The sequence below is a fragment of the Rhipicephalus sanguineus genome, chromosome 8 (genome assembly GCF_013339695.2).
Source record: "Rhipicephalus sanguineus isolate Rsan-2018 chromosome 8, BIME_Rsan_1.4, whole genome shotgun sequence".
Taxonomy (NCBI): Eukaryota; Metazoa; Arthropoda; class Arachnida; order Ixodida; family Ixodidae; genus Rhipicephalus; species Rhipicephalus sanguineus.
Window position 1 is genome coordinate 17,839,885 of NC_051183.1, and position 24,224 is coordinate 17,864,108.

The 24,224-nt window shown below is 48.0% G+C and overlaps 1 protein-coding gene and 2 non-coding genes across 3 annotated transcripts; 2 read left to right on the top strand and 1 right to left on the bottom strand.

Annotated features, from left to right (window-relative positions):
- Nucleotides 1–1,132: 1,132 nt before the first annotated feature.
- Nucleotides 1,133–22,825, top strand: LOC119401490 (cell cycle control protein 50A). Its single transcript, XM_037668335.2, has 9 exons — nucleotides 1,133–1,169; nucleotides 5,863–5,996; nucleotides 7,179–7,313; nucleotides 8,195–8,384; nucleotides 10,388–10,498; nucleotides 11,895–12,101; nucleotides 15,419–15,584; nucleotides 17,774–17,955; nucleotides 22,590–22,825. The coding sequence occupies exons 1-8, from the start codon at nucleotides 1,133–1,135 to the stop codon at nucleotides 17,913–17,915; spliced, it is 1,122 nt and encodes a 373-aa protein (XP_037524263.1). The 3' UTR covers nucleotides 17,916–17,955; nucleotides 22,590–22,825.
- Trnaa-cgc (transfer RNA alanine (anticodon CGC)) lies at nucleotides 22,084–22,155 on the bottom strand. Its single transcript has one exon. It is a non-coding gene; the product is annotated as a tRNA-Ala (tRNA).
- On the top strand, nucleotides 22,250–22,321 carry Trnat-cgu (transfer RNA threonine (anticodon CGU)). The gene has a single exon. It is a non-coding gene; the product is annotated as a tRNA-Thr (tRNA).
- Nucleotides 22,826–24,224: the final 1,399 nt, after the last annotated feature.

Here is a 24,224-nt window from a genome sequence, read left to right on the forward strand (position 1 = left end):
GAGGAGGTAGGCTGTGTTAGAGCGGGCTATCCCACCATCATGATATTAATATTGAGAAAAAAAAACACAAAAGCGCGAAAAGACACGAGGAAATAAAAGAACAAGGAAAGAAAAGAAATAATTAAAAGTACTCGTGCTTGCATGTTTTTCTCTCTTTTTTTTTTTGCTTTTTGAGAGATCGATTTATAATCTCCCGCGCAGCTCCGGTTTCCCGGGCAATATAAAAGTGAAATGAAAAACGCTGCGCAAATAGAATGACATTTCTGACAATATTATAATTGCTAAAGAAAGCGTTTTCAACTTCGAATCCTATTTCGACTAGGAAATTATGTAATGTAACAGGCCCGTACATACCAAAAACGCAGTGTAAGGTTTGTGTCAGTTTCTGTCCTCTATCTATGTTCTCTTCTGCCCCCTACTCCACTCAATGGTTATTGTTGTTGGTTCGGCTGAAAACATTCCAACAGCGGCGCATACATATGACAACGACTTAACCAAGAGACCACCGCAGAAAAAAAATTGCCGTGATTGAACGTGCTTAAACCAAGTTTGTTGAGTGATAGCGCGGTTTTGCTTGCTTTCAGAAAAAACCAGACCATTGGTTTGCAAAGATTTAACTTTATTACATGTCTTGGTTTAAGCAAGGATGGCGGGAGCCTGTGTGTTCGACCACAACACAACGCTGCTCAGCCCGTACACACACACATATATATACGGTTTTCACGACACACACACACACACACACACATATATATATATATATATATATATATATATATATATATATACATATATATATATAATGTCTTTTAAGAGGCCAACAGCGTCGAAGCCCCGCGACGTTATCACATAGAAGCACGTAGCCGCAAAGTGACTATCCTGCCTGCGCGTCGTTATAGCCACCATGTAGGAGTACCAGTAACTTAGGATGCTGCGTCCATGACGTCACGTGCAAGCTCTCAAAGCAGCACTTAACAGGGAGTCGACGCCCTCCGGACAAGTCAGCTTAAAGAAAAAGAAAAAGGTGCGGAACTCCTCGCGTTTAGGCCACGCGCTGCGCCAGTTCCCGAAGAAGAGGAAGCCCAAGAAGAGGCTCGTACCGTCGCCGTTCCGCACAGTTTCGACGAGCGATATGTCTAACCCACCGCAGAGGAACCACAGGCCCATTGGTGAGCGCGAACTAGGCGTTAACTCTCGCCGATCGAGCACCAGTTATCGGTGTCCCGTAATCTGCCTTTGATGTTTGTCCGTTGTTTAGACGTGTTCAAGTATAGGGGAAGGTAGGACGTTTTAATTTCTAATCAGTAAAACGTGAACAGGGCTCTTCAATGCCGAGTAATAGTCGATTCTACCCGATTCTTACACCCCGAAAACGTTTCTTATTATCGTAATACTTGTTGCTGGTCTATAGTTGGTAGTTCTGCCAAAATCTTTAACTAGCCTGCGTGAGTGGTTACTTTTCTGTGTGTCAGCCCCGTAAGACAGAGCAGAGTTGCAAACATGGCGAGGGTAAGCGCATGCCCGCAAAGCGCGCTCAGCTGCGCCCATCGTCTGCTAGGCTGTTCCTTCTCGAGGACGTCACCCCGTATCAGCGCGCTTCAGGCGAACAAGCAGCGTGAGCAGGTGAATGGTTCTGCTCGTGTGTTATGTTTCGAAGATGAACGCTGCAGCAAGCAATCGAGGAGATAAGAACCAAAGATACGCCACACGCTCCCACTCATAAGCCGATGAAGATGGTTCCTGTGTAGTACACTAATATGTGGCGTAATAATATCTGTAGTACGCAAATATGAGGCATCAAGAATTGGGCAGCTGTACATGCTTATTGGAATCCACAAGACGCGCAACCACCACTGAAGAGAACATTCACGAACTTTCGATGAAGAACAAACTTCCAACACATTTGCTGGTACGATGCTATCCCTGCTCATGTGAGCCAAGGTTTTTCAGTGCTTCCATCCACGGTATGAGTGAAGGTACCCTCACACGCGAGATTATTGAAGCTTGCTGCATTAAAAAGAAGAAAAACATCTGTGTCAGTGACACGTCGATAGCACTGCGTGTCGGTGAATACATTTTTTTTAAAAGTTTCTGAACTACAAAGGTTTTGTGATTACGTTTATCTATAGTGTATTTTGATGAGCGTCTGAGGCAGTGTAGTTAGCGCGTGTCTGCTACGGCCATATATATCGCTGCTTTTCTGCGAATAAAGTTCTGCGAATAAAGTCTCGTCTTCCTTCTGTGGTGGTTGCGCGTATTGTGTATTCTAGTAGACATTTCTTATTAATCGCAATTCTAATGGATGTGTGCCTTGCTCGAGATTGCAAGGTAAAGGTAAAAGACTAAAGAAAGAAATGGTAAAAGGGGGTAAAGGATGCTATAAAGTTAAAGGTAACTATTTCGTCTCAGCATTGCAGACGAGCCCGCAAAGCTTCAAATCGCCTTAGCTACAATCACCGCTGGATTCTTTAAATGTCGCCGTATAATTTAAAATTCTTCGCACCTGTGACGCAAGACCTCGTTTCGAATTTCTAGACAGAGTTCACGCGATCACCTGCGACATGGTGTCCCGGTTAAAAAAAAACAGAGGCTTTACGTAATTATGAAAGTGCACTGAAAACCATGCGTTTGTGCACCCGCTTGATTTTAAGCGTTATTTGAGCGCTGTTTGCGTTCCCCATAGTACTCACAGCACATACCGTCCTTTTAAAAGTGAACAGCAATTTTCCTGCGAAAGAAAAGTCATGGATGGAAGGGTGAGCAGTTGCATCAAACTATGAGGCCGCTAAGGGAAATGTTTATGTAAAGTGAAAGTTACACAGGACACTGGTAATCTCTTATTTTGCTCTTGTTTGAAAAGCCGCTTTCGCCGTTTCTTTTTTTATAACCGGCCCGTCTCGACTGCGCTGAAACATTTAAACGATGCTAGCACTAATTATTCACGCCTCGGGAACACGCTCGATGCCGCTGAAGCTTAAGTAAAAGTCAGCTTAACGGAACGAGCTTATGCACTGCTGATACGGGCGCATGTGTCGAAGCCGTCAAAACGTGCTATTATAGGAGATTAATAGAAGCCGGTGTGCTTTCAGGCCCCACACCGGCAAAAATTAATGCTTTAGTATTAAGACGGACGCCATGGCGAGCACCCCAGAAAACGGGTATTTGATGCAACGTGCGCGTTTTAACAGTGAAGATGTTTAATGTCGACGTAAACCCCTGGGGATCCGTCGTGCGCACTGACTAGCCCAGCTGCGAGAGTGAAGCCTGAAAAGAGGGGGAGCATGGGTAGAGCAAAGACCGGTCTGGAGGCCTCCAGACCGGCCGTGGGTAGAGAAAGGATAGCGACGTGGAGAGAGTAAATCTAGGTAGAGAGGAGGACAGCAAAGGCGAAACTATGGCAGGAGCGGAGCAGGTGGCGTGGAGAGGAGGAGGAGGAGAGAGCAAGGGCGAGATTCGCTGCACCGGTGAACGGAGTCCACCAATGGGATTCGCTCGCTGGATTTCAAGCAAGACGGACGTGCCGGCCGCGATGTCCTGGATTACTCCTCGTACCTCTCGCTGACCGGCGCCCCGTGACGGACTCCTCGCCCGCTATGCCGTGCGCCGCTCATCGTCGGGACCTTCTCCGTTTCGTCGGTGTTGTGCACTGTGCCTCTAGCTGTGTTTCGCGGACCCGTCCCTGAACTCCCGTGACCGTTTCCCAATCTTTCCTGTCCTCTTTTCTCTTCGTTGGATGGATGTGCTCCTCTCACTTTTCTCTCTATTTTCCTACTATTCTTTTATTCCCTCCTTACCCCCCACCCCTACAAGGCACTGCGCCGTGTCGCCTATAGCAAGACAGAAATTAGGTGCCTTTTTCCTTTCCTGAATAACCACTGAAGTCCACCAATGGCAGCGCGCGCTCGAGCACAGGTGGTCCTGTCGAGAGAGAAGGAAGGGAGCACCGAGCGTCCTCCGTTTAATCAGCCTTCGCGACGTCAAGTCCGCTGAAGCGGCGCACAATTTTTATACATCGGAAAGCTTCGCGAATGTTATCGACGATTCACCTTGGCGACGCGAATAACCTTGCGCATTCTAAAAGCTGCTTGAACACCAGCGATTACGTTGCAATGTACGATGGCTAATGTATAAAGCGATGACGCGTATCAGCCGGATAATCGGGCTTCGATCGTCGACGGCCGTGCTCGCGGTGATCATGGTACTAATAAAAGTTATGAAGTTTCACGTTCTGAAAGCTGGATGTGGTTATTACGCAGGCATTAGTGGGGGACAGCAGATTAATTTTGAACAGCTGGGGTTCTTTAACGTGCACCTCAATCCGAGTACACAGGTCAACACGCCTGTCTAGAACGGCGGAGCATCGCGCTCTTGACTGCGCGGGTGGCATCTACAGAAAACACGTGGTTTGATAGAGGCCACATCTGAGCTTGTGCAGCCCCGGGCCAATGACGTACCTAACCTTGCATTTTGTCTCCTTGTTTATCGCCGAGGTTGCAGCGACTGTTTTGGCCGTCCGAAGCATTGTCGGTGGTATGGCGCCGCAACAAAAAAATAAAATAATGACAATAAAATGAAATAAATTAGAAAAACGGAATTCTAGTCAGTCATGTTAAAGACTTGAAACCAGTCAATTTCACGCAGTGAAAACTATCGGACAACGAAGTTATCGCCCCTTTCGTCAGAAACATTTTGCTCCTAAGTTTCGGCAAAGTTTTCACTCGGGATTTATTTGTTGCTCCTTTGTTCTTCCAGTTTAGCCACGTGGATCCAGAGCGACGATATGCTGATTCACGGCTGCGCTATAGAACGCTATACGGTATAGCGTTCCGGTGCGACCGTGTTCCATTCCGCTCGCCCAAAATACCTGTTACTCTCACGGCTGCGCAGGAATGCAATCAGCGTCGTCGTCATCATTTAGCATCATTACGTTTTTTTAATAACTCCTCTGGTCACGTGACCTGTGTGACGCCTCCTACTACAACTATTGCTACTATACCTACTACGACGGCACAGGGCATATCACTGAGCGCTTCACTAGAAAAGCGCGGGGAATCGCCCGATGCAAGCTATGCCGCAAGATCATCTTATAAGATAGCTGTGTCATGACTACGGCAGTCCGTCGCAGATACGTATGTTTTTTTTTCGGCGCTTCATAATCGATAGCACTTCTGACGGCCAAAACTGTTGCGGCCGCGGCGAGAAAATGCGAGACAGATGCGTCAGTGGGGGTCGCGCATGCTCAGATGTGGCCAACCTCACTTGTCAGTAAGGTATACACTGAGAGCTTCCAAGACTTCGCCAATCTGAAACCACGTGTTATCTGTAGATGTCGCCAGTGCAGTCCCGAGCGCGGCGCTTCGACGTTTTAGACAAGAGTGTTGACCTCTGTACACGGATGTTTTTGTAATTCGCCCTCCTGGAAATGCTGCCGCCTTTGCAGGAAATCGAACCTGCGTCCTCGCACTTAGCAGCGCGACATATTAGCCGCTAAGCTACCGCGTGTAGGCCACATTGTACCGTGTTTTTTTTTTGTTATTGTTGTTGTTTTACTGGCAACAAGTTCGCCCACAAAGTTCGTTCTTTAGCTTACGCTCTGAGTTACCGCATTGGTCACCGTCTGAAGAAGGGGGCAATACGACTTTAGAAGTCCGCGGTAGTTCTTTCTCAAAGGCGGATTCACAAAAGCCTGCACCAAAGGGCGCGCAATCCGGACTGACGCAATGAGCCGGACTACCGGTGATGCCGCCTTCGTAGAAGATTGCCGAGTGCATGAGTAGCACTATTTCTTTAGTCGCTGAGGTGATCGGCTGCCGCGCTTCGGACGTGTTGGCGGCTATAGATACGGGACATACTGTGGCGCAGACCGTCCCTTCTGGCAGCAGAAGCTACCGAGCTGGAATCCCGTGCTGAATGCGGGCAACGCGGCGCTGCCTTTCCTGCTGGCCGGCTTCATCTTCGTGCCGGTCGGGGTGGCCGTGTTCCTCACCACCAGCCGGGTGAGTGTTGACCACTACGTCGTGTAGTGACCAAGCACTTGCGCATGCTAGGTGTCGGTGCTGTGTGCTGCATGCTAAATCGTGCGTACGTATACACCCGTACGACGCATAACTCTCGGCTGGAACCAGGACAATCGATTTCGTACCAGTTGTATTTTTGAAGGCACATTTTATGACTATTCGGAAGATCGGAAGTAAGTGCTCGACTGGATGTGCTTGGAAGAAAAACAGGAGTATCGCTCCTTGCTCATATGCCTATCATTAATTGCTGGGGGTTCCACGAGCCAAAACTTCGATATGATTATGAGGCGCGCTGACGTGGCTGACTCCGGATTGATTTCGATCACCTGTGCCCTTACAGCGGGACGTATTTGGTGTTACTGTGCCCTGATATGTGAAGTATTCGGTGTTACATTAACTATGTCCTTATGTGTGACGTATTTGGTGTTACAATAACTGTGCCCTTATATGGAACGTACTTGGTGTTACGTTAACTGTGACCTTATGTGACGCGCTTGGTTTTACATTAAAGGGGTACCGACACCATATTTCGCGGCCGAGACATCCTGCGGGACCGATTCCGGTGAACATGCGTATCTCATCTGCAAAATACCAACAGCGAATACAGCTTGGAAGTTATAATAAATCAATTTTGAAGTTTGCGTGAGCGATCGACATCTTCGCGCTAGTGACACCCTCAAAGGGGGGACCCTTGGGGACCCCCTGGTTCCCTCACGTGACCACGCTGCAACAAGTTATGATGACATCATAGCCGCCATGTTTTTGGCTGAGTTTTCTCCAGCAGCCTTCTCGGCGGCTGCTCGCGAACCGTGCGGAAGTGCGTCACAGTTCTGTGTGCTGACGTGATCGAGCGCTGCACCCGCTAGGTGGTGATAGTTGCACCCAGACGCTTGTGTTTTGAAACCGAAACTGACACTGGTCGGTAATGATGAGCCTGTAATGAATTATCTTTCGCGCGCTGCAGCAAGCGATGTGCCGTGTTATGACTAACAGGCCCCCAGCAACAGATTGCAGCAAAAAAACGAGAGGCCAAAATTTTTTTGTCAGTACCCCTTTAACAGTGCCCTTATATGTGAAGTATTTGGTGTTACATGAACTGTGTCCTGTGTGAAGTATTCGGAGTTACATTAGCTACGTCCTTATATGTGTGACGTATTGCAGCTGCAGGAGTACCAGTTCGATTACACGGAGTGCCGGCAGGTGAACACCAATAAGACTTGCGCGTCGGTGATCGCCAAGGAGCCGTCCAAGAGCTGCGTGTGCTACGAAATCATCACGCTCCCGGAAGACTTCCGTGTCAGTACAGTGTCATTCGCAACACGTGCATGACGCGACACGTGCGTCACACGGGCTTAGTTTCTACTCGAGCACTTACATCAGAGTCGACATTACCTTTGGAAGCCAGATTTGCAGCGGCATGACGCGTTTATCCCGAACAATGGCTCATAGCAATTGTTATACCAAAAGAAAAAAAAACGATGTCGCGTTTCAATCGGCGAGTACTGTATGTTTATTTCCTACCATAAAGTACAAAAGCGTTTCGACAAGCACCCACAAGGCTAGTAGCAAGATAGGCATGCAAATTCGACGATAGGGTGGTTTGAAAAATTTCCGAGCTTGTTGCAGTAATTTCCCACCAGGAAGCCACAAGTGTTGAAATGGTCCTCCGAAATTTTTCGGGGTGGTGGAGTGTAAACAAAGTGCATGAACGATAAAGCAATGCAGTTGCATACAAGCACGATAACACGACAGAATGTTTAAAGCAGTTAACTATAGATACAACTAATGCTTAACGTCGGCAATAGGTGTGAACTATTAGTTTATTCTGCTCAGTTAACAGATCGCGGAAACAAGGCATATTTAAATAAACTATTGCTTACTTCGTAGAAATCGAAGACACGGCAAGAAAGCATGGACATGAAGGACAGGACATGTTTTTTTTTTTGTCGGGCCTTTCTTTTCTACAAGATATGTATCGTCCAGCCCAGGAGCACATTTTGGTCTATAGCTTGCACTAAATGGTTGACTATTGACACATCACACATGCATTTTGCCTGGTAGCGCAATTACGCTGGTGCTGTGCAGCGCGAGAGCGTTAAGAAAGAGACCTAACCTTGCGAAACGGCACGAGAGACGTCTTACGAATCTCACGAGTCGTTACGTGTGAACGTGCGCAGCAAACGGTGAACGTGTACTACGGCCTGACCAGCTACTACCAGAACTTCCGCTTCTACGTCCAGTCGCGGGACGAGAAGCAGCTGCTGGGCTTCCCGCTCAGCGCTCGCTACGTGTGCAAGCCGTACGACGTGGACCCCAAGGGCTACACCATCTACCCCTGCGGCGCCATTGCAAACAGCCTCTTCAACGGTGAGATCGATCGGTCAGACAATCACTCAGCCAGTGAATTGACATTTTTACGTCCACAGTAGGCGTTTGGGGTTTCTTGGCAGCTGGCGAGCCCGCACAGGACCAAGCTGCTTAGAAATCTTCCTATTTCACTCCACGCTCTTCTTCTTCCCCTCCCTAGTCCGGCCCATACCCCGCGTATTATCCCCCCCCCCCCCCGCATATAGTGGCCAGTATATTGGCGCATATATTGACACTATATTGGCCAAACTGAAGGCTGCGTGACCATTCGTCTCAGAGAACACTGCAGCTCACTAAAAGGCGCACCTTCGAGCCATCTTTCCATGCACTGCGCCCAATGTGGGTGCACTCTGGCCTTCCAGGATACCACAGTCTTGTATCCACCACGCTGACCAGAGAACAAGGGAAGTGGCGGAGGATATCGAGAAGCTGTCTGACACGTGCGTGATCGCACCATTGATTGGCTTACATGGTGAAGAGTTCACTTATCTTGCTCAGATGGTTTTGCAACAACTGTGCGCCTGCATAGCTTTTGTTCGGTTTTTATCATTTGTGGTTTATATTTGTCGATTTATTTTGGCCCGTCTTTTTCAGCGCTGTAAAAATAAACCTATACCAACTAGCCCGCATCTCAATGTTTCTACAAGTCAAATAATCACTCAATCAAGCAGTCGGTTGATTCATCGATCAACCAACCAGTCAAATAATTAGTCATTCGGGAAATAAATACAAAATTAATCAATCTCTCGCTAAATCAGCCAGTCGATCAAGAAATTTTTATTCTGCATACCTTCGTTTAGAGAAATGGTCGCTTGCACATGAATCAAAAGCTGCTCGTTCGCAGTTTGGGTAGGTTCTTGTCCCATACTCACGGCAGCTAAAAAAACAAGATGGTGATTCGGTTCAAAAAGGAAACAAAATCGGGCACAAATAACTCGGCGTGTTGTCTATGTATCTGAGAACGCGTACGGATTCGGAAACATTACGACACAGATTTCTTTTAATGTTCATAATCTTCATTCGGCATGAACATCGTATTTTCTTCTCATGCTGGCAAGAATTTGGCCAGGAATGCTTAAAAGCACGAAACGTATGTGAAATACTTCAACTGCGTGGAATATTGGTATACAACTCATCAATGTACCGAAGTTTAATGAACACAAGAACGTTGCTGTTGTAACCGCGAGTAGCCATCATTAGCCAACACGTACTATCATTGTTCCAACACTGACCAACGTTCCTTCTACCCAATTCTTTCTTGGTTTTACCAAAAAAAAAAAGACATGAGGCCTGCGCGGAACACGCAGCACACGAAAGCTGGAAGAGCGTCCTTTCTAGAGCCCGTTGTCGGCTCTCTTGGAGCAGTAATACAAGTGCACGTGCAATGTACCCACAACGCCATAAATCGTAACTTTCGTGAAGTACGGAAGCACCCACTATGCAATTATTCGTCATTCTGCTGAGAAGCTTAGTACCCGTTACACATCTGTAGTGCATTATGTGCAGTTTGTTGATGCGACGGTTGATGTCGATGAAAAATTATGGCTGAGCCCTTTGTAATGGGTTGGAAGCGTTAAACGACCCGCTCGTTACGCAATTCTCGTTGTGTGACGCGCGGTTGTTATTTCAATCTTCTACATGCTATACAGCGAATGCTAACGCGATTCCTTGCCCAACATGACGCCTCTGTGGGGTCATTTTGCGAAGGAGTTTCAAGCACCGGCGTGGCTATGTGGTAGAATACTCGGCTGCCACGCAGAGGGCTCGGGTTAAAATCCCATTCTATCCGGGATACTTTTTTCTCACCTCGCTTTTTTTCTCTCATTTCGCGAGGTAGCGGTTACGGACACCGGTGGCGGCGGCGGACAACTACGCCACCAAAATCGGCTGTTTTTGTGACCTCATAAGAGCTTTCGTTGTAAACTGCTCCGGTTCGCTTCCGATAGAATTTTTTCGCATAAAATACGGCGCTTCAGAAACCCCGTACATTTCTCTCCGTGCAGATACGTTCAAGCTGAGACACAAGACTGGCACCAACTACAGGGACGTGGAACTGTCCACGCACAACATCACCTGGCCTCTGGACCGGGAACGAAAGTTCAGGAACCCGATAAGTAAGCCTCTGGATCTTCTTTCTTTTTTTGCTAATTCTGAAGTCAACTCGAACATGCGTACTTTTCAAGAAGGAAACAGGAACAACACACTACCGTATAGGCTCGCGCAAGGGCCGCATTCATGTAACGTTACTACCAACAACTTAAAAGCCCAGAATCCGGAAAAGAAGAAAACAAAAGCTATTTCAATCGAGAACAAAAATCGGGAAAATGAAATTCAGGCCCACGTATTCCAAGTAGCGAAGTATTCAAATCGAAGAAATAGCGGCTAATTGTTACGACATTTAATATATCAACAATCGCTAACATCGTGGATGGCACCGAACATGGGCTTAAGTGATGGACGAATGCGGTGGCGAAGCGAGCGTGAGTAGCAGTAGCAGTTCAGTTGGCAAGTTGAGTCCTGCAACTTTTGTTATTCTGAGTAGCACATGAGTAGCACATGGAAGATTACGTCTGCGTTGAAATGACGACGCATAACTCCGACAAGGTTGACTGTGTCTATAAATGCATTATGTAAATACGAGTTTAGAATAGCGCGTGGCCGTTGTGTCAGTCAAACTACGGTGAAGTATGAAAAATCCTTCAACAGGGGTTGTCCATCGACGACCCCTGTTCAAGGATTTTTGATCTCTTCAAGCCTCTGCCCTCTCCTAAACTTCTGCCTTGTTTGCAGTAAATAATAATAATACTGTCTGGGGTTGGATACGTCCCAAAACCACGATATGATTATGAGGAACGCCGTAGTGGAGGGCTCCGGAAATTTCGACCATCTGGTGTTCTTTAACGTGCACCGACATCGCACACCACACGGGCCCCTACCATGTCGCCTCCACCGAAAGGCGACCGCCGCGGCCGGGATCGAACCAGCGACCTTCGGGTCAGCAGCCGAGCTTGTTTGCAGCGAAGTATGCAGGTTGACGTCATCGTTTTAGTGGAAGTAAATATGCAGCTTGTGGGAGTGATTTGTTCTGGCTTTTTCTTAATTTGTGAACAGCACGAAGGGCGGCCAGTTTTAAGGCAACGGCCAGACTATCGTGTTCCCGACCACACCCGTTAATGCTAGGCTATAGTCGGCTGCAGCTTTAGAAGTCAGCGTCATTTCCTCCCCAAAGGCGGATGCACACAAGCCTGCGCCAATGGGCGCGCATTCCAGACTGACGTCATGAGCCGGACTGCCGATCACCCTGCCTTCGGAGAACATTGCCGAGTGCATGAGCGGGACTAGTCGCGGAGGCGATCGGCCTAGAAGTCCGTATACGGCCGTCTTCGGACTCCTTAAGTTGTACTCTGACGCAATTAGCGCTTAAGCGAAAAAAAGAAAAAAAAAGAATGCGTTCTCTAATGCTCGACCCTGCTAACGCCCGTGACCGCTGCCCTTTACTCGTTCGCGCAGGCAAGAATCTGTCGGGCACGGTGAAGCCTCACAGCTGGCCCCTGCCCGTGGACCAGATCCCGGGAGGCTTGCAGAACGAGGCGTTCATCGTGTGGATGCGCACGGCGGCGTTTCCGTCGCTGCGCAAGTTGTACGGCCGCGTCGCGAGCACGGGCGATTTCGCTAGCGTCATGCCTCGAGGCGATTACTACCTCGAGGTGCACTACCGTATCCTTTTTTACTGCAGAGCTGTTATGGTCGAGGTCTGCGGTGTGTCGTAGATAATACCATCATGATGAACAGGCACGCGCTCACTCGACGCCAGAGCATTCTGTACAGATGGTTAACATCAGAAGCTGAAACGTAGTACGATTTGCGTCATTTCGATGGCACGTACGCGCCATTGGAAGTTTACAGCAGAGGTGTAATGGTCGAGGTCTGCCGTGTGACGTAGATAGAAAATTATTATAACCATGAAGCGCTCAATGACCGCCCAAGCATTCTGTATAGATGGTTAACAAGAGTAGCTGAAGAAACGTGAGCACCAGCTCTGCTGTGACCCAGCCATGCACGACTTCGTGCAATCGGTGCTATTTTTTTTTTGCTTCTTCTCGCGTCATAACTGTAGTCGATGACAGTTGAAACTCGATTTAACGAGGTGACGACTGCGCTCGAATTATTTCGTCAAATTTGGAAGGTCGTAAAATCGAGAAAGGAATTGTTCGGTACTTTGAATTCTAAAATTGTAACTTCGCGACACCAGAACGCAGCCGTTGCCGTGTGTTTGCCACTAGCACTCGCCTGCGCGTGTGAAAAGTCCGCGAGGGCAGCCCAAACATGAACCCTCCCATGTACGGACGACACAGGCGAGGTAGGCGGTCACGTGAAGCTGTGGCGAGCAAGTCCATCGTGTTCCTGTGGGAGCATTTAAAGACAACAAACCACGGCACCCCTCTCGCCATTTTCTATGTAAAAGCGCCACCAACCGTCAAGTCCGTCGTTCCGTGCATTGGTGTGGCGTGCAACCTCGTCAAAATAAGAACCGTGACTATGGCGGCTAGATGTTTTTACGTGATAGCGTCGCAGCGCACGCCCGAAGCCAAACCCGTCTGTGTCAAAATTAGAAAGATATCACTCTTTCCTCATTTATTTCCGGGAAAACTTCGTTAAGGGCACAGGGTAAGGCAAAATTTGAAAAAAAAATTACTTTTTTTTTTCTTTGCAATTTGGGAAGTGTATACCTTTGCGCATATTTTCCACATTTGTGCTCCACAAGCTGCTCGCATGCGCTCCGTGCTTACGGTCCATTTTTCTAAAAAAAAACTTCTTGTACGAAAGCCAAACTACTTTTCTGGAGTCAGCTGTGTATAAGCAATTGTCACGTAACTTCTAAGGCAGTTTGAAGACGCTGTGTGCCTTTTTATTCGCACTTATTCTTCGGAGCGCGTCTATTCGAACACTTTCAGCTCCTAGCTTCATTACACCTTATATCTGTCGTGCCTGTCGATAAGTTGAGATGCTGAGGGTAAAGGAGGTCTTCAGCAAGTGTAAATTTCGTGCGAACCAATACAGCTCTCTTGTAAATGCGAATGCCGACGACGTACTAAGGTGCTGAACGCTGAACCAGCAAGCTCATCATCGTTGAACCTCTCATCCTTTTCAGCGGTCTTCAAGGCGAATCGCGTGCAGTGTGACAACGGGTGTGATCTAATGGACACGAATATTGTTTGCGATGCAATTAGACCGAATTGCGCGGGCAAACTGCGAGCTGCAAGTGTTGAGCTAACGGGAATTGCGTCGCCGAGTTCCTTCTGTCTTTGTTTAGGCCTCAGAGTATTAAGGATTGCGACACTGTATGTTGTTCTTTCGTTTAATGATGGCAGTATCGCGCAAGTCGAAATTCTGAGATAGTTAGAATTGATATTTGGCCAAAATACAGTAAATTTGCTGGAAAAAGTTGACCACAGTCGACGATACGTTGCCGATAGAGAACCATGACAGCTCACAAAAGAAGCAAGGCAAGCAAGACGACAAACATTCCCAAGCTCGTAGCAACTAAATGAAACAGTTGAACGGTGTTTGTGGCAAAGTATGTTCGCTTTTCAGCTATTTTCTAACTTTAAACTCGATTATCTCAAAACCATATTTTTTATCACTTGGGTACCATTATTGCCTATGTATTCCGAGATAACCAGTTGATTATATTTTTCTGGTGTCCTGCATAAACGCATACAACTACTGAAGCAGAAGGGAAGTTATACACTTTACAGTTTCTGTGTTACAAATTTTTAATGATGCGAATTAACTCAAAATTTAGGTCCTCGTGGTAAGAAATTCACCAAAATTCTAATATTAGTCATATTTAAATAAATCCGCTTCAGTTAAAAGAACGGAGAATTCGGAAAAAAATTATATATCAATTATGTGAATACCCCTTCTAGTAATTGAGAAAACGGTACCTCAAAATGGCCAAAAATGCGTGGGACGCATAGGGCTTACTCTGTGCCGTTAAATCGGGTTTAATGCCACGACAGTTTTGTTAATTCGAGTTGATGCAAACATTTACCCCTATGGACACCTGCTGGGGAATGGAAATCCATTCCTTTGATCGGGAAATTCGTGAAAGCGAGTTTCGATAGATCCAGCTTTAACTCCCCACTTTACGAACAAACCTACCCATCACCATCTTCGAACTTCTTCCACCTCGTCACCTACTTCTTTACTGAGCCCGTTTTCCACTGGCATCCCTTAAAGGGACCCTGCAACAGTTTTCCAAGTAATCGTCGAATGGCTTGGTTAAGAGAGCTTATTTCCTCACGTATCGACTGCCGCGAAACGTTTTATAATCCGTCAAGCACGAGCGGAGTTACAGGGATTTGTAGCGCGCTTCAAACGCTTTCTCTCTCCTCTCGTACCAGCGAGCACGCTGAAAGCTACGCAGGGAGGGGTATGACAAGGGGGCCAGAAGATGCGTCCGTTTGTCAGCGCGCGTCATGACATTGCGCATTTTTGTTTCTTCGAGCCGCTGCTTACTTTCAGTGTGTTTTCGAGCACGCGCGCGGGCACGTGGCGACATCCCGCGGCAACCGTGGTAACTATGCAGCCCACAATCAGTGAACGGTCGTGGACTTTGGGTGTATGGCGTGGTCATTTGGATTTATGACATCATTTTTTGATAGACGAGGGAACGATTTCTCGCTGAATTTGAGAATTAATCGTACATTCCAGGCTGCGTGCTGCCCTATAATATGTGGCTCGCGTGTTCTCAGGAGCCTCGACTACCGACTGACAGCATTTTCTGACCATACAAAAAAAAAGTGTTGCAGGGTTCCTTCACTGCCCTGTGAACTGTGTGTTTTCATATTGTGTGTCTTCAATACGTGCGTTTTCATATAATAGTGACAACTACAGCTCAAAACAGATTCCGGCATCAAATATAGGCAGTGTATCGATTGTTAGGCTTTAGGACCCTGGTTCACAAGTTGCAGCGTCTATCTACCACCTATGTATACTGTATGCACTTTTCCTGAGCGTCACCGGCTTAGGCTACCCGGTGACGGTGTTCGGCGGCACCAAGCGGCTCATCCTTTCCAACGCCTCGTGGATGGGCTCGCGCAACCCCTTCATCGCGATCGCCTACGTCTGCGTGGGCTGCCTGTGCGTCGCGTTAGGCCTAGCGTTCGTCGCCATCGACCGGAGATTCGGAAGCATGTAAGTTGCCGCCGGTGATGACGTGTTTCGCAGCGTCCACGCATTGTGCAAAGCACGCTGTTCTGCTAACGTAAACGCTACCCTAAATATAGACTAAGAGATCGCTGTTCTCGACAACAGTAATTCACCTGGATGAGTACAGGTAACCTGGTCTCTGCTAATATTTGCCAAGACTTTCAGGCTTCTTAATGGAGGCAGCAATGCTAAGAAACACATTGAGCAGATTCTGTCCGGTAAAATTACCGATAATAAATTCGTACGGCGTGTGAGGCAAGCGCTGCTTTTTCTTCGCTGCATGCTACTGTTATGTCGTGCCTGGAGTAATATGGCGGGGGCCTGGCTTCACTTTCGATACATGATTTCTACTCCAGCAGTTTTTCCCTTTTTTTTTCAACCTACTTGGGTGCAGTAAGCTACGCCATGTCGCTTCGCGTTCTCACTATTTTTCCTGCAATGCTACCATAGGTCGGCAGAAAAATCGGAGCTCACTCGGACTCGGTCAACAAATATATTTTGCCCTGAGGGCTCACTCGGACTCAGACTCACCAAAATTTTTCTCAAGTGGATTCACTTAGGCTTAGACTCGCCAACATATTACTCAGCCGGACTCTCAGGCACAGGCTCACGGCCCGATCTGAGCCCGAGTGAGTCGATTCATTAGTGAGTTTGCCGACCTATGATCGCTACTGCCAGGGCCATGGTCGACAGCGACGTCACATGCGAGTTTTCAGCTCAGGTCACGTGCCTCTCCCCTACCCTACAATGATTAGAAGTTCCACTACTACGTCCTTTATAAACGCGCATACTCGCCATGTACAGCTTTTTTTTCATTTAAATTCAAATTATTCAGAGAAACATTGCCGACGTTTAAAGAACTAAAGGCAGATTATATCTGCCCGCCTAGGGTCCCTCCATTTATTCATTCGCTCAGATGCAGTAGAACATAAAAATAGGGATTTCTTTTTAGGAACATAAAAACAAAATTGAAAGCGTAGAAAGAATATCGGGAAAACACACTTTAAAAATATAATAGCAGAATCAACAGCAATCACCCATATGAACATATAAAAAAGAAAAAATATGTAAAAGACTGAAATCAGGAACATAGTCGGTTAAAAAACTAAGTACAATACAGAACGTAAAATAAATTGGAAGAAATGAGTGACTTCTACACAATTATTCGAGCACTAAAATACTGGAAAATATTTCTAACTGGTAATAAATTTAGGGCACAGTACAAGAGAGTGAGTATATTTTAACGTTTTTCTTTAAACTGTTGTTTCTAATACCTGATAGCAAAGTACTCGGAAACCCAAAGATGCTTCGTTATAGAGAACTCCACTATAAAAGGATGAGCACCGTAACCCTTGAGGCATATCCGGGGCGGAATAATTCCCTTCATACTGACCACTTTTTAGATGTGAAGCATCTTATAGCGGAGTTCAATCCGGTAGTGGTGGTGGTGTGCGGCGTGACTACCCTTACTGCGCATGCGCAAACCCTTTCCACTTCCCCCTCCTCCCCTTTCCCCCTCTCCCTCTCCACTTCCCCTCTGAAACGCGGGCTCTACATGCCGAAACACTGCTTCGCATCGCCTCATGATCCCCTTTAGCGGGAGATGGTGTGATTTTTCTAGAGGTGTTCAGCTAGAGTTATGTAGTATTATCGAACCGGTCATGACGCCGTTTTATGAGGTCTCAAGTCGATCATATGTGGCCCTCAGAACTGTAGTTATGCACAGAATCATGACCCATGGCAAGGTATCCTTGTTAGTAGTGCAAACACTGGTTTGAAGCCTCTTGCGTGTCATGTGTACCTCATTAAGATCCGTATTTACACAAAATTTACCGTGCGACGCCAAGATATGCAATCACCAGTTCTTGAAGCTTCTTGCATGTGATATGTTCCTCCGAGATCCGCAGTCACACAGTGTTTTACTTGCGACAGCCAAGGCTTAGCTTTAGTAGGGGGTCCCAACACTACCATACTAGCGACGGATTTCTCCTTACCATCCACAAATATCAAAAGCCTATCGTTTAGTGCATTGAGAGACCGATTCAGTTGCTCAAAACGGAAAGACGTCATGGCTGTCATGTATGACAAACGCGATTTTATTATATAAAGCTGGAGTGACCCTTTGAGATAATGCGTCGTGGTCCTATATGGCACATAATGTTTGCGCTTTGCAGCAAGTTTCCGATGCCGGAGATCTCGGACTTCTACAAGAACCGACAAGTGTGGCGGGCGCGAAAGCCTTCACTGATGCCGCTGCCTCAACCCCGCTCGGCCAGCAAAGCCGGGCGGCCGCCTAGCAAATCCAGCGTCCGCTGACAACGCTCCTCTCGTCTCGTCTTTTCGTATTCGTGGAGTGGTCAGTGTCATTCAAACACATCTGCCTAGCAAAGATTTTGTAGCGTTACCTACACTTGCCTAGCCGGAGCCGATTTCACGTGGAGCGTCACGAGCCGTGCTGCGCATGCGCGAGGATCAGTCATGTCACACAGCTGGGTCACCGGAGCTGTCATCTCACGCGCTCTCCGACACCGCCGCGCGCGGCTCGCCGCTGCTGGTCTGCGCGTTCAGGAGGAGTGGCATCGTAGGCGCGGCATAGAGTTTCCTACAATACTTACTAGAGGGAACTCTGGCGCTAGTGTCTATGGGAGCCGCAACACATGACGCTTCAGCCAGCATGGGAATGATGGGTAGTACACAAATTTGTCTAAACTTCGTACTTTCGGCTCCGTTTGGCTCCGCGTCGGCTGCATCCGCTTTGTCGAAAAACAAAGTTCAGCAAAAGTCAGCAGTTTCACTTCGCCACTTTAACTTCATTAGGCTCAGCAATTCAAACCTGGTCACGAAGTTTACAACGGTCCATTCTTTTATCCGAAACGAACGCCAAAACACAGCAATAAACAAAGCCACAAGTACGTTTGAAGCCGCAAGCACGAAGACTAGGCAAATTTGTGTACTACCCATCATTCCCATGGTAGCTGAACGATCGCAGCGCCAGAGTCCCCTCTAGTTAATTTTAGGAAACTCTATGAGGCGCGGAAGACACGCTGGCGCCGGCGCGCGCGCAGACTCCGCCACCGCCGCGCGCTGCTCGCCGCTGCTGGTCTGCGCCGCATTCGAGAGGAGTGACGTCGTAGACACAGTGGCGCCGGCACGCGCGCAGCTATTCGCATTCGCTGTGCAGTCGCCGTCTGATACTGCGCCGGGGCCGCTTGATAGCGCCTCTGACTGGTGTTTGCAGGTGGGTAACGCCATGGAGAAGAAGAGCGCAAATGCGGCTCGACGGCGCAGAAGAGCCGAAAAGCTTATCTCATCGGATCCCGAAGTAGTTGCCTGGCAATTAGCGGTTCAGCGTACGAAGAATGAACAGAAGGCTAATAATCCTAGACAACCTGGAAAGCTAAGAATAATCAGCTGAACCTTTGCTAACGCTACGTTACATCCTGGCATAGCCGAGCTAACCCACTGCAAATTTTTTTTAATCGCCCCTAAACCACCCCGAGTTCAAAAGACAAAGGGTGCTTCCCTCCTCGCCCTCACTACCCTTCCTGCAGGCTCTATAGCCTTCTCGCTTCCTATTTGTTGATGAAACGCGTGGACAATGACGGCACTAAGCGTTGAGCACATCACGATTTCGCGCTTTTCGGTTACACGGCTGTTATCTCCGCCTGCGCAGTCGAAAACGCACAAAACGAAGTGAAATCAGTTGATCGCGCACGATATTAACGCGAGACAAAGCAGAACGGGCGTGCGACTGCGTGAAGAAGCAGGGTTGGTGGCAATTCACAATTGATATCTCTCGTTATAGACCAATCGAGAGATTATTTCCTCATGACGTCACGTGAACAGACTGCCGGCACCACGAATTGTGCCGTAAAGACGGGAAACGCCAGGCGAGAATTATAGCGCTCGTTCTTTGCATCTTCAGAGGTTGTTTCGAGGCCCTTTAATGGCGCCAACGAACGATCACAAAGAGAACATCCCAGTTGAAAATGACAGCAGAACTCGCCATGAGGACAACAAAAATTGCTGTCGTCAAGTGTTCTCTGTAATTACGGCGAATTCCTGATGTGTAACCAGTATATTCTGTCGTGACAAATGAAGTGAATTCTGTCACGTGTGTGTTGTTACAACAAAGAGCCGAAGTACTAGAACAAATGTCTGTGTAGCGGCACGCCCTCGCTCCCGCTTACGGCGACACGAACTCCGAGCGGTGCGCTCAGTGCGCACCCGCTTACAGCGCCCACACCGCGTGGCGCAATACGCGCGAAATAAAGATCATGTTCTCTCTCCAGCGACCGTCGTGTGCTGACGTACATTCCGCTGCTCGCCTATGCCTGTCTGTCTATAGGCAACGTATATCGCGTTCCTTATAGCTTACCTGTCGTTGCACTGTTGGCGCACGTTGCACTGTTGCACCTGCTGGCGCGCAAAACCCCCAACACAGCCTCGCGACAGACGACAGGGTTACAGCCACATCACAAAATACCAGACGTAAGACTTCTCTGTCGTCGTATTCTGCTGTATTTTCAACTGGGAGGAGACAAGGTCAGGCGCAGACTTTCAACTAACCTTCCCTGCGCAGAGATAACATACAAGTACAGTCGACGTCAAAAGTTCAAAGACCACTGGGTCTGAGAAAACCTTGAATTTCTCAACGATTAGTGACTGCATTCGGTCGAACTGCACAGTACACGCGGCAAGCGCATTTTAGAGCCGGTCGGAAATCTAAATGTCTAAATGCAAGGCTGCCTGCATAAGAAGTGGAAATATTCAGCTTTTTCTTGCGTCTCGTGGTCTCTAAACTTCTGACGCTGATTGTACATCCCAGGAAATACACCACTGCGCGTGCGCGGCTGAGGAAAATAAACGCATCACGCCCATAATTTTGTTTACATTTCCTTCTGTGTCACTACGCTCTAGGAAAAAAGGTGTCCTTTGATTCTCTTTTATTGCGATAGCAATTATATGGACAGTCTCGGCTGATTTTTGCCGTCGCCGTCGCCGCCGTCATGCACTGTATATGTATAAGTATGTATATCTCCACATCCCCTCTCTCATTCCCCTTCTCCACTTTCCCTCCCCCTCCCCCTCTCCACTTTCCCCCTCCCTCCCCTTCCCCACTTTCTCTCTCCCTTCCCCCTCTCCACTTTACCTCTCCCTTCCCCATCTCTACTTTCCCTCTCCCTTCCCCTTCTCTACTACCCCTCTCACCTTTCCCCCTCTCCACTTCCCTCTCCCCTCCCCCTGTCCACTGTTCCTCTGAAACGCGGGCTAGACATACCGAAATTCTCTCCTGCGCAACGCCGCGATGAGCACCAGCGCATGCCCATCCCCTCCCCCTCTCTCTCCTCTCCTACACTGCCTCCCTCTCGCATGCCTGCCGACTGCGTTCCCCACTCGCCCTGTGAGAATTAACGGCCAGGCTACAGGGAAGACAAGGCGCGCGTAGCGTTCCTCTTCGGTTTCCACGACGCCAGGTCGGTAGCATGCCCAAAGAACGCCAACGGAACGCGATCGTGCAAGTGCTCCGGCTTCGCATCGCCTCATGCTTCCCTTTAGCGGGAAATGGTGTAATTTTCTTGCTATCGCATTCATTGCTTCGCCCTTGCGGCGAAACTGTTTATATACGTAAGAGTCACATTTGTACCACTCCCTTCAGAGAGGAAAGTTGACGCTCTTGAGGAGAGTCGTGCATTGACTCTCTTTGGAAAATTCGTGTGTTCCACGACTCTCCTAAAGAGGGTCAACGTGCTCTCTAAAGGGAGTGCTACACATATTACTCTCACGTGTATAAAGAGAGAGTCACAGTTCTTAGAGTGTAGCCTAACTACTCTACTCAATAAACCTCATCTCTCTCTTGTGCAAATAAGCCGTACAACAATTAAAAAGTAATAAAAAAATGTTTTGGGGTGATGTGCTTTTTTTTTCACTGCACCAGAATTTCCTCCAGTGTTTCTTTTTCCTTTTTTTAGGACATGATGCAATGTAGACTCTATCCACCGCTGTTACGCTGCAATAAAAGAAACCATTTTTACGCGCACGTAACTTCTTAATTTCGCAAATTAGTTCTGCGTAGTCCCACAAGGTGCCGGAGTGGTTATGGAAGAGATAACTGACAACCTGGCTAGCTGAATTGGCAGCGCGACCGCCCCGGAAGGACGTTGGTCACGGGTTCGATCTCCGAACCAGGCCGAATTTTTCTTCAACTAGAATCTTTTCTTTCTGGGAAATTCGTAGGGATTTCCTTGTGGTTTCGCGCTACAAGCGGGTGGCATTCAGTTATTCCTTTCATGCGTCTTAGCTTGCGTACTACTATTATTACTAGTAATGAAGGAAAGATTACTTTTAAGGGCTCGTTCTTTTTTTGTTAGACACCATATTAATGAGAACTAACAGACAGCAATGCCATGGAAAGTATAGGGGGTGTTATTTGTAGTAATCGGAATATGAATGTGAACAAAGTAAAGTGGACGAAAAGATAACCTGCCGCCGGCAGGGACCGAACCTGCGACCTTCGAATAGCGCGTCCGATGCTCTACCACTGAGCTACGGCGGCGGTCCACTCACCGCCATGGCTCCGACTGGCGCTGACTGACACTCCTAAGTTTCAATCCACATATATACCCTGTAAAGTGGACGGGGAGATGACCGCCGCCGTAGCTCAGTGGTAGAGCATCGGACTCGTTATTCGAAGGTCGCAGGTTCGGTCCCTGCCGGCGGCAGGTTATCTTTTCGTCCACTTTACTTTGTTCACATTCATATTCTGATTACTACAAATAACACCCCCTATACTTTCCATGGCATTGCTGTCTGTTAGTTCTCATTAATATATTATTACTATTAATAATTTGATTGTGATAATAGTGCAGTGTATTTTAACATTGATTTGCCATTTTCTGTACCTGTTTTCTATAATTTGATTGTGATAATAGCAGTATCTCTTAACAATGATTTCCCTTTTTTGCACCTCTTTTCTTTCCTCAATTTCAGTTTTCCGGCATCGCCTTGGACGCTGGAATCCGCCATACGAGACGCATGCACGAGAACATCAACATATTGTTTCGTTTTATTCAACGTTTTCATTTTCCTCCATATTTCACCAGTGACGCCATCATGTTTTTGCGCTCATGTGTGGGCTCAAGATCCACTGCTGCGCCAATTTTCGCGTCGCTCCATGCCATCGTGGGAGGGCCACTATGGGAAAAAATATATATGCGCATACATTAGCATGCTTGCCTTTCTGCTTCGTTTTTTAGCCTAAGGTATGAAAAAAAAAATCACGGGGTCCCTTATCTCGCCTAAGACGACTGGAAGGCGAAAGCCATCCTTTAGGGGCGAAGCTCCTTATAGCATCACCTGGTCGGTCGTCGCTCCATGCGGCGTGCCCCCGCCGTCGCGTCTCCCTTATCATTCAATAGATGGCGCTGTCCCATAGAGATGCATGCAAACTGCAGTTGGGTGACGATATACTAGATGGCGCTGTCCCATAGAGATGTGTGCAATGTGTGTGCAAAAAAAAGAAAAGGAAAAAAAGGAAAAAGGGAAAAATCAGCGGCACCCTGCACACTAGATGGCGTGCAGTAATCAAAGCGGCGTATCGCTTTGATTACTGCTGGGCGAAACCACTGAACATTTCACGGTGCAACCATGATTGCTTCAGGAGCTTCGCCCAAGCTCTTCATCATTCACCCGTGGATATGCTGTAATTTTTTCTTCTCAGTTGATGAATATATCCCCCCCCCCGACACCCTCCCAAAGCTTTATACACCTAACGTGGTTCTCCACTGGCTCCAGGATCGCACGCACCTTACCTGGTTTTGCACTGCCTCCGTGATCTGCCCACCTTTGACCAAGCTACGATGTCACGTGGTGACGTCTTCATGTGACGTAACGTCACAATTACGTCACGATGACGTCACTTATTTTTGCGTTCTGTTACGCCGTGTGGTAAAGTCATCGAGTGATGAGTTTTTGCATCACTCGTGCGGCCTTGACGCCGCTGGGCGCCGACGGTCAATTTTCGCGTTTAATGGGGCATCTAAGGCTTTCGCCTTAATAATCCTTGAACTCACATCTGTGGGAGAGCGAATAAACGTCTATGCCGCAGGGTCCAGTACTCACCGTAGACGGCTGTATAGACAGCTGTAATCTCATTCTAGTACTCACGTAGCCGGCAATATGGACAGCATTGGGGACAAAAACAGCGCAGGCTACTTTGCTGTCCAAATAAGATGGCGACGCCGCGAATGTGGGGACGGAGTTTACACAGCCCGGACCTGGGTCTGCAACTACTGGCTGTCCGGAGTGCCCGGGCCATCGCGGAGGGTCTTTACCTTCCGGTGCCGACCCGGCTGGAGCCGCCGACTGGTTGAGGGGGTCTTGGGACTTTCTTGCACTAGTCCCTCTAGTTTTTTAATAAAGTTCTTTGTATGTATATATGTTATGACCAAGCTATTTATGTGTGTGGCTTTGTGGTTAGGCGGCCACAAGCCCCTGGGCCCTGGCGGCATCTACTGCTCTCTCGATAACCCTGGCCTGCAGGTGAGAGCTGCGCAGCGCAGCCTCCCGCTGCTCAGCATTATTTACCTCCCGATTCTTATGGTCTACTGCTGCGCATGACCACGT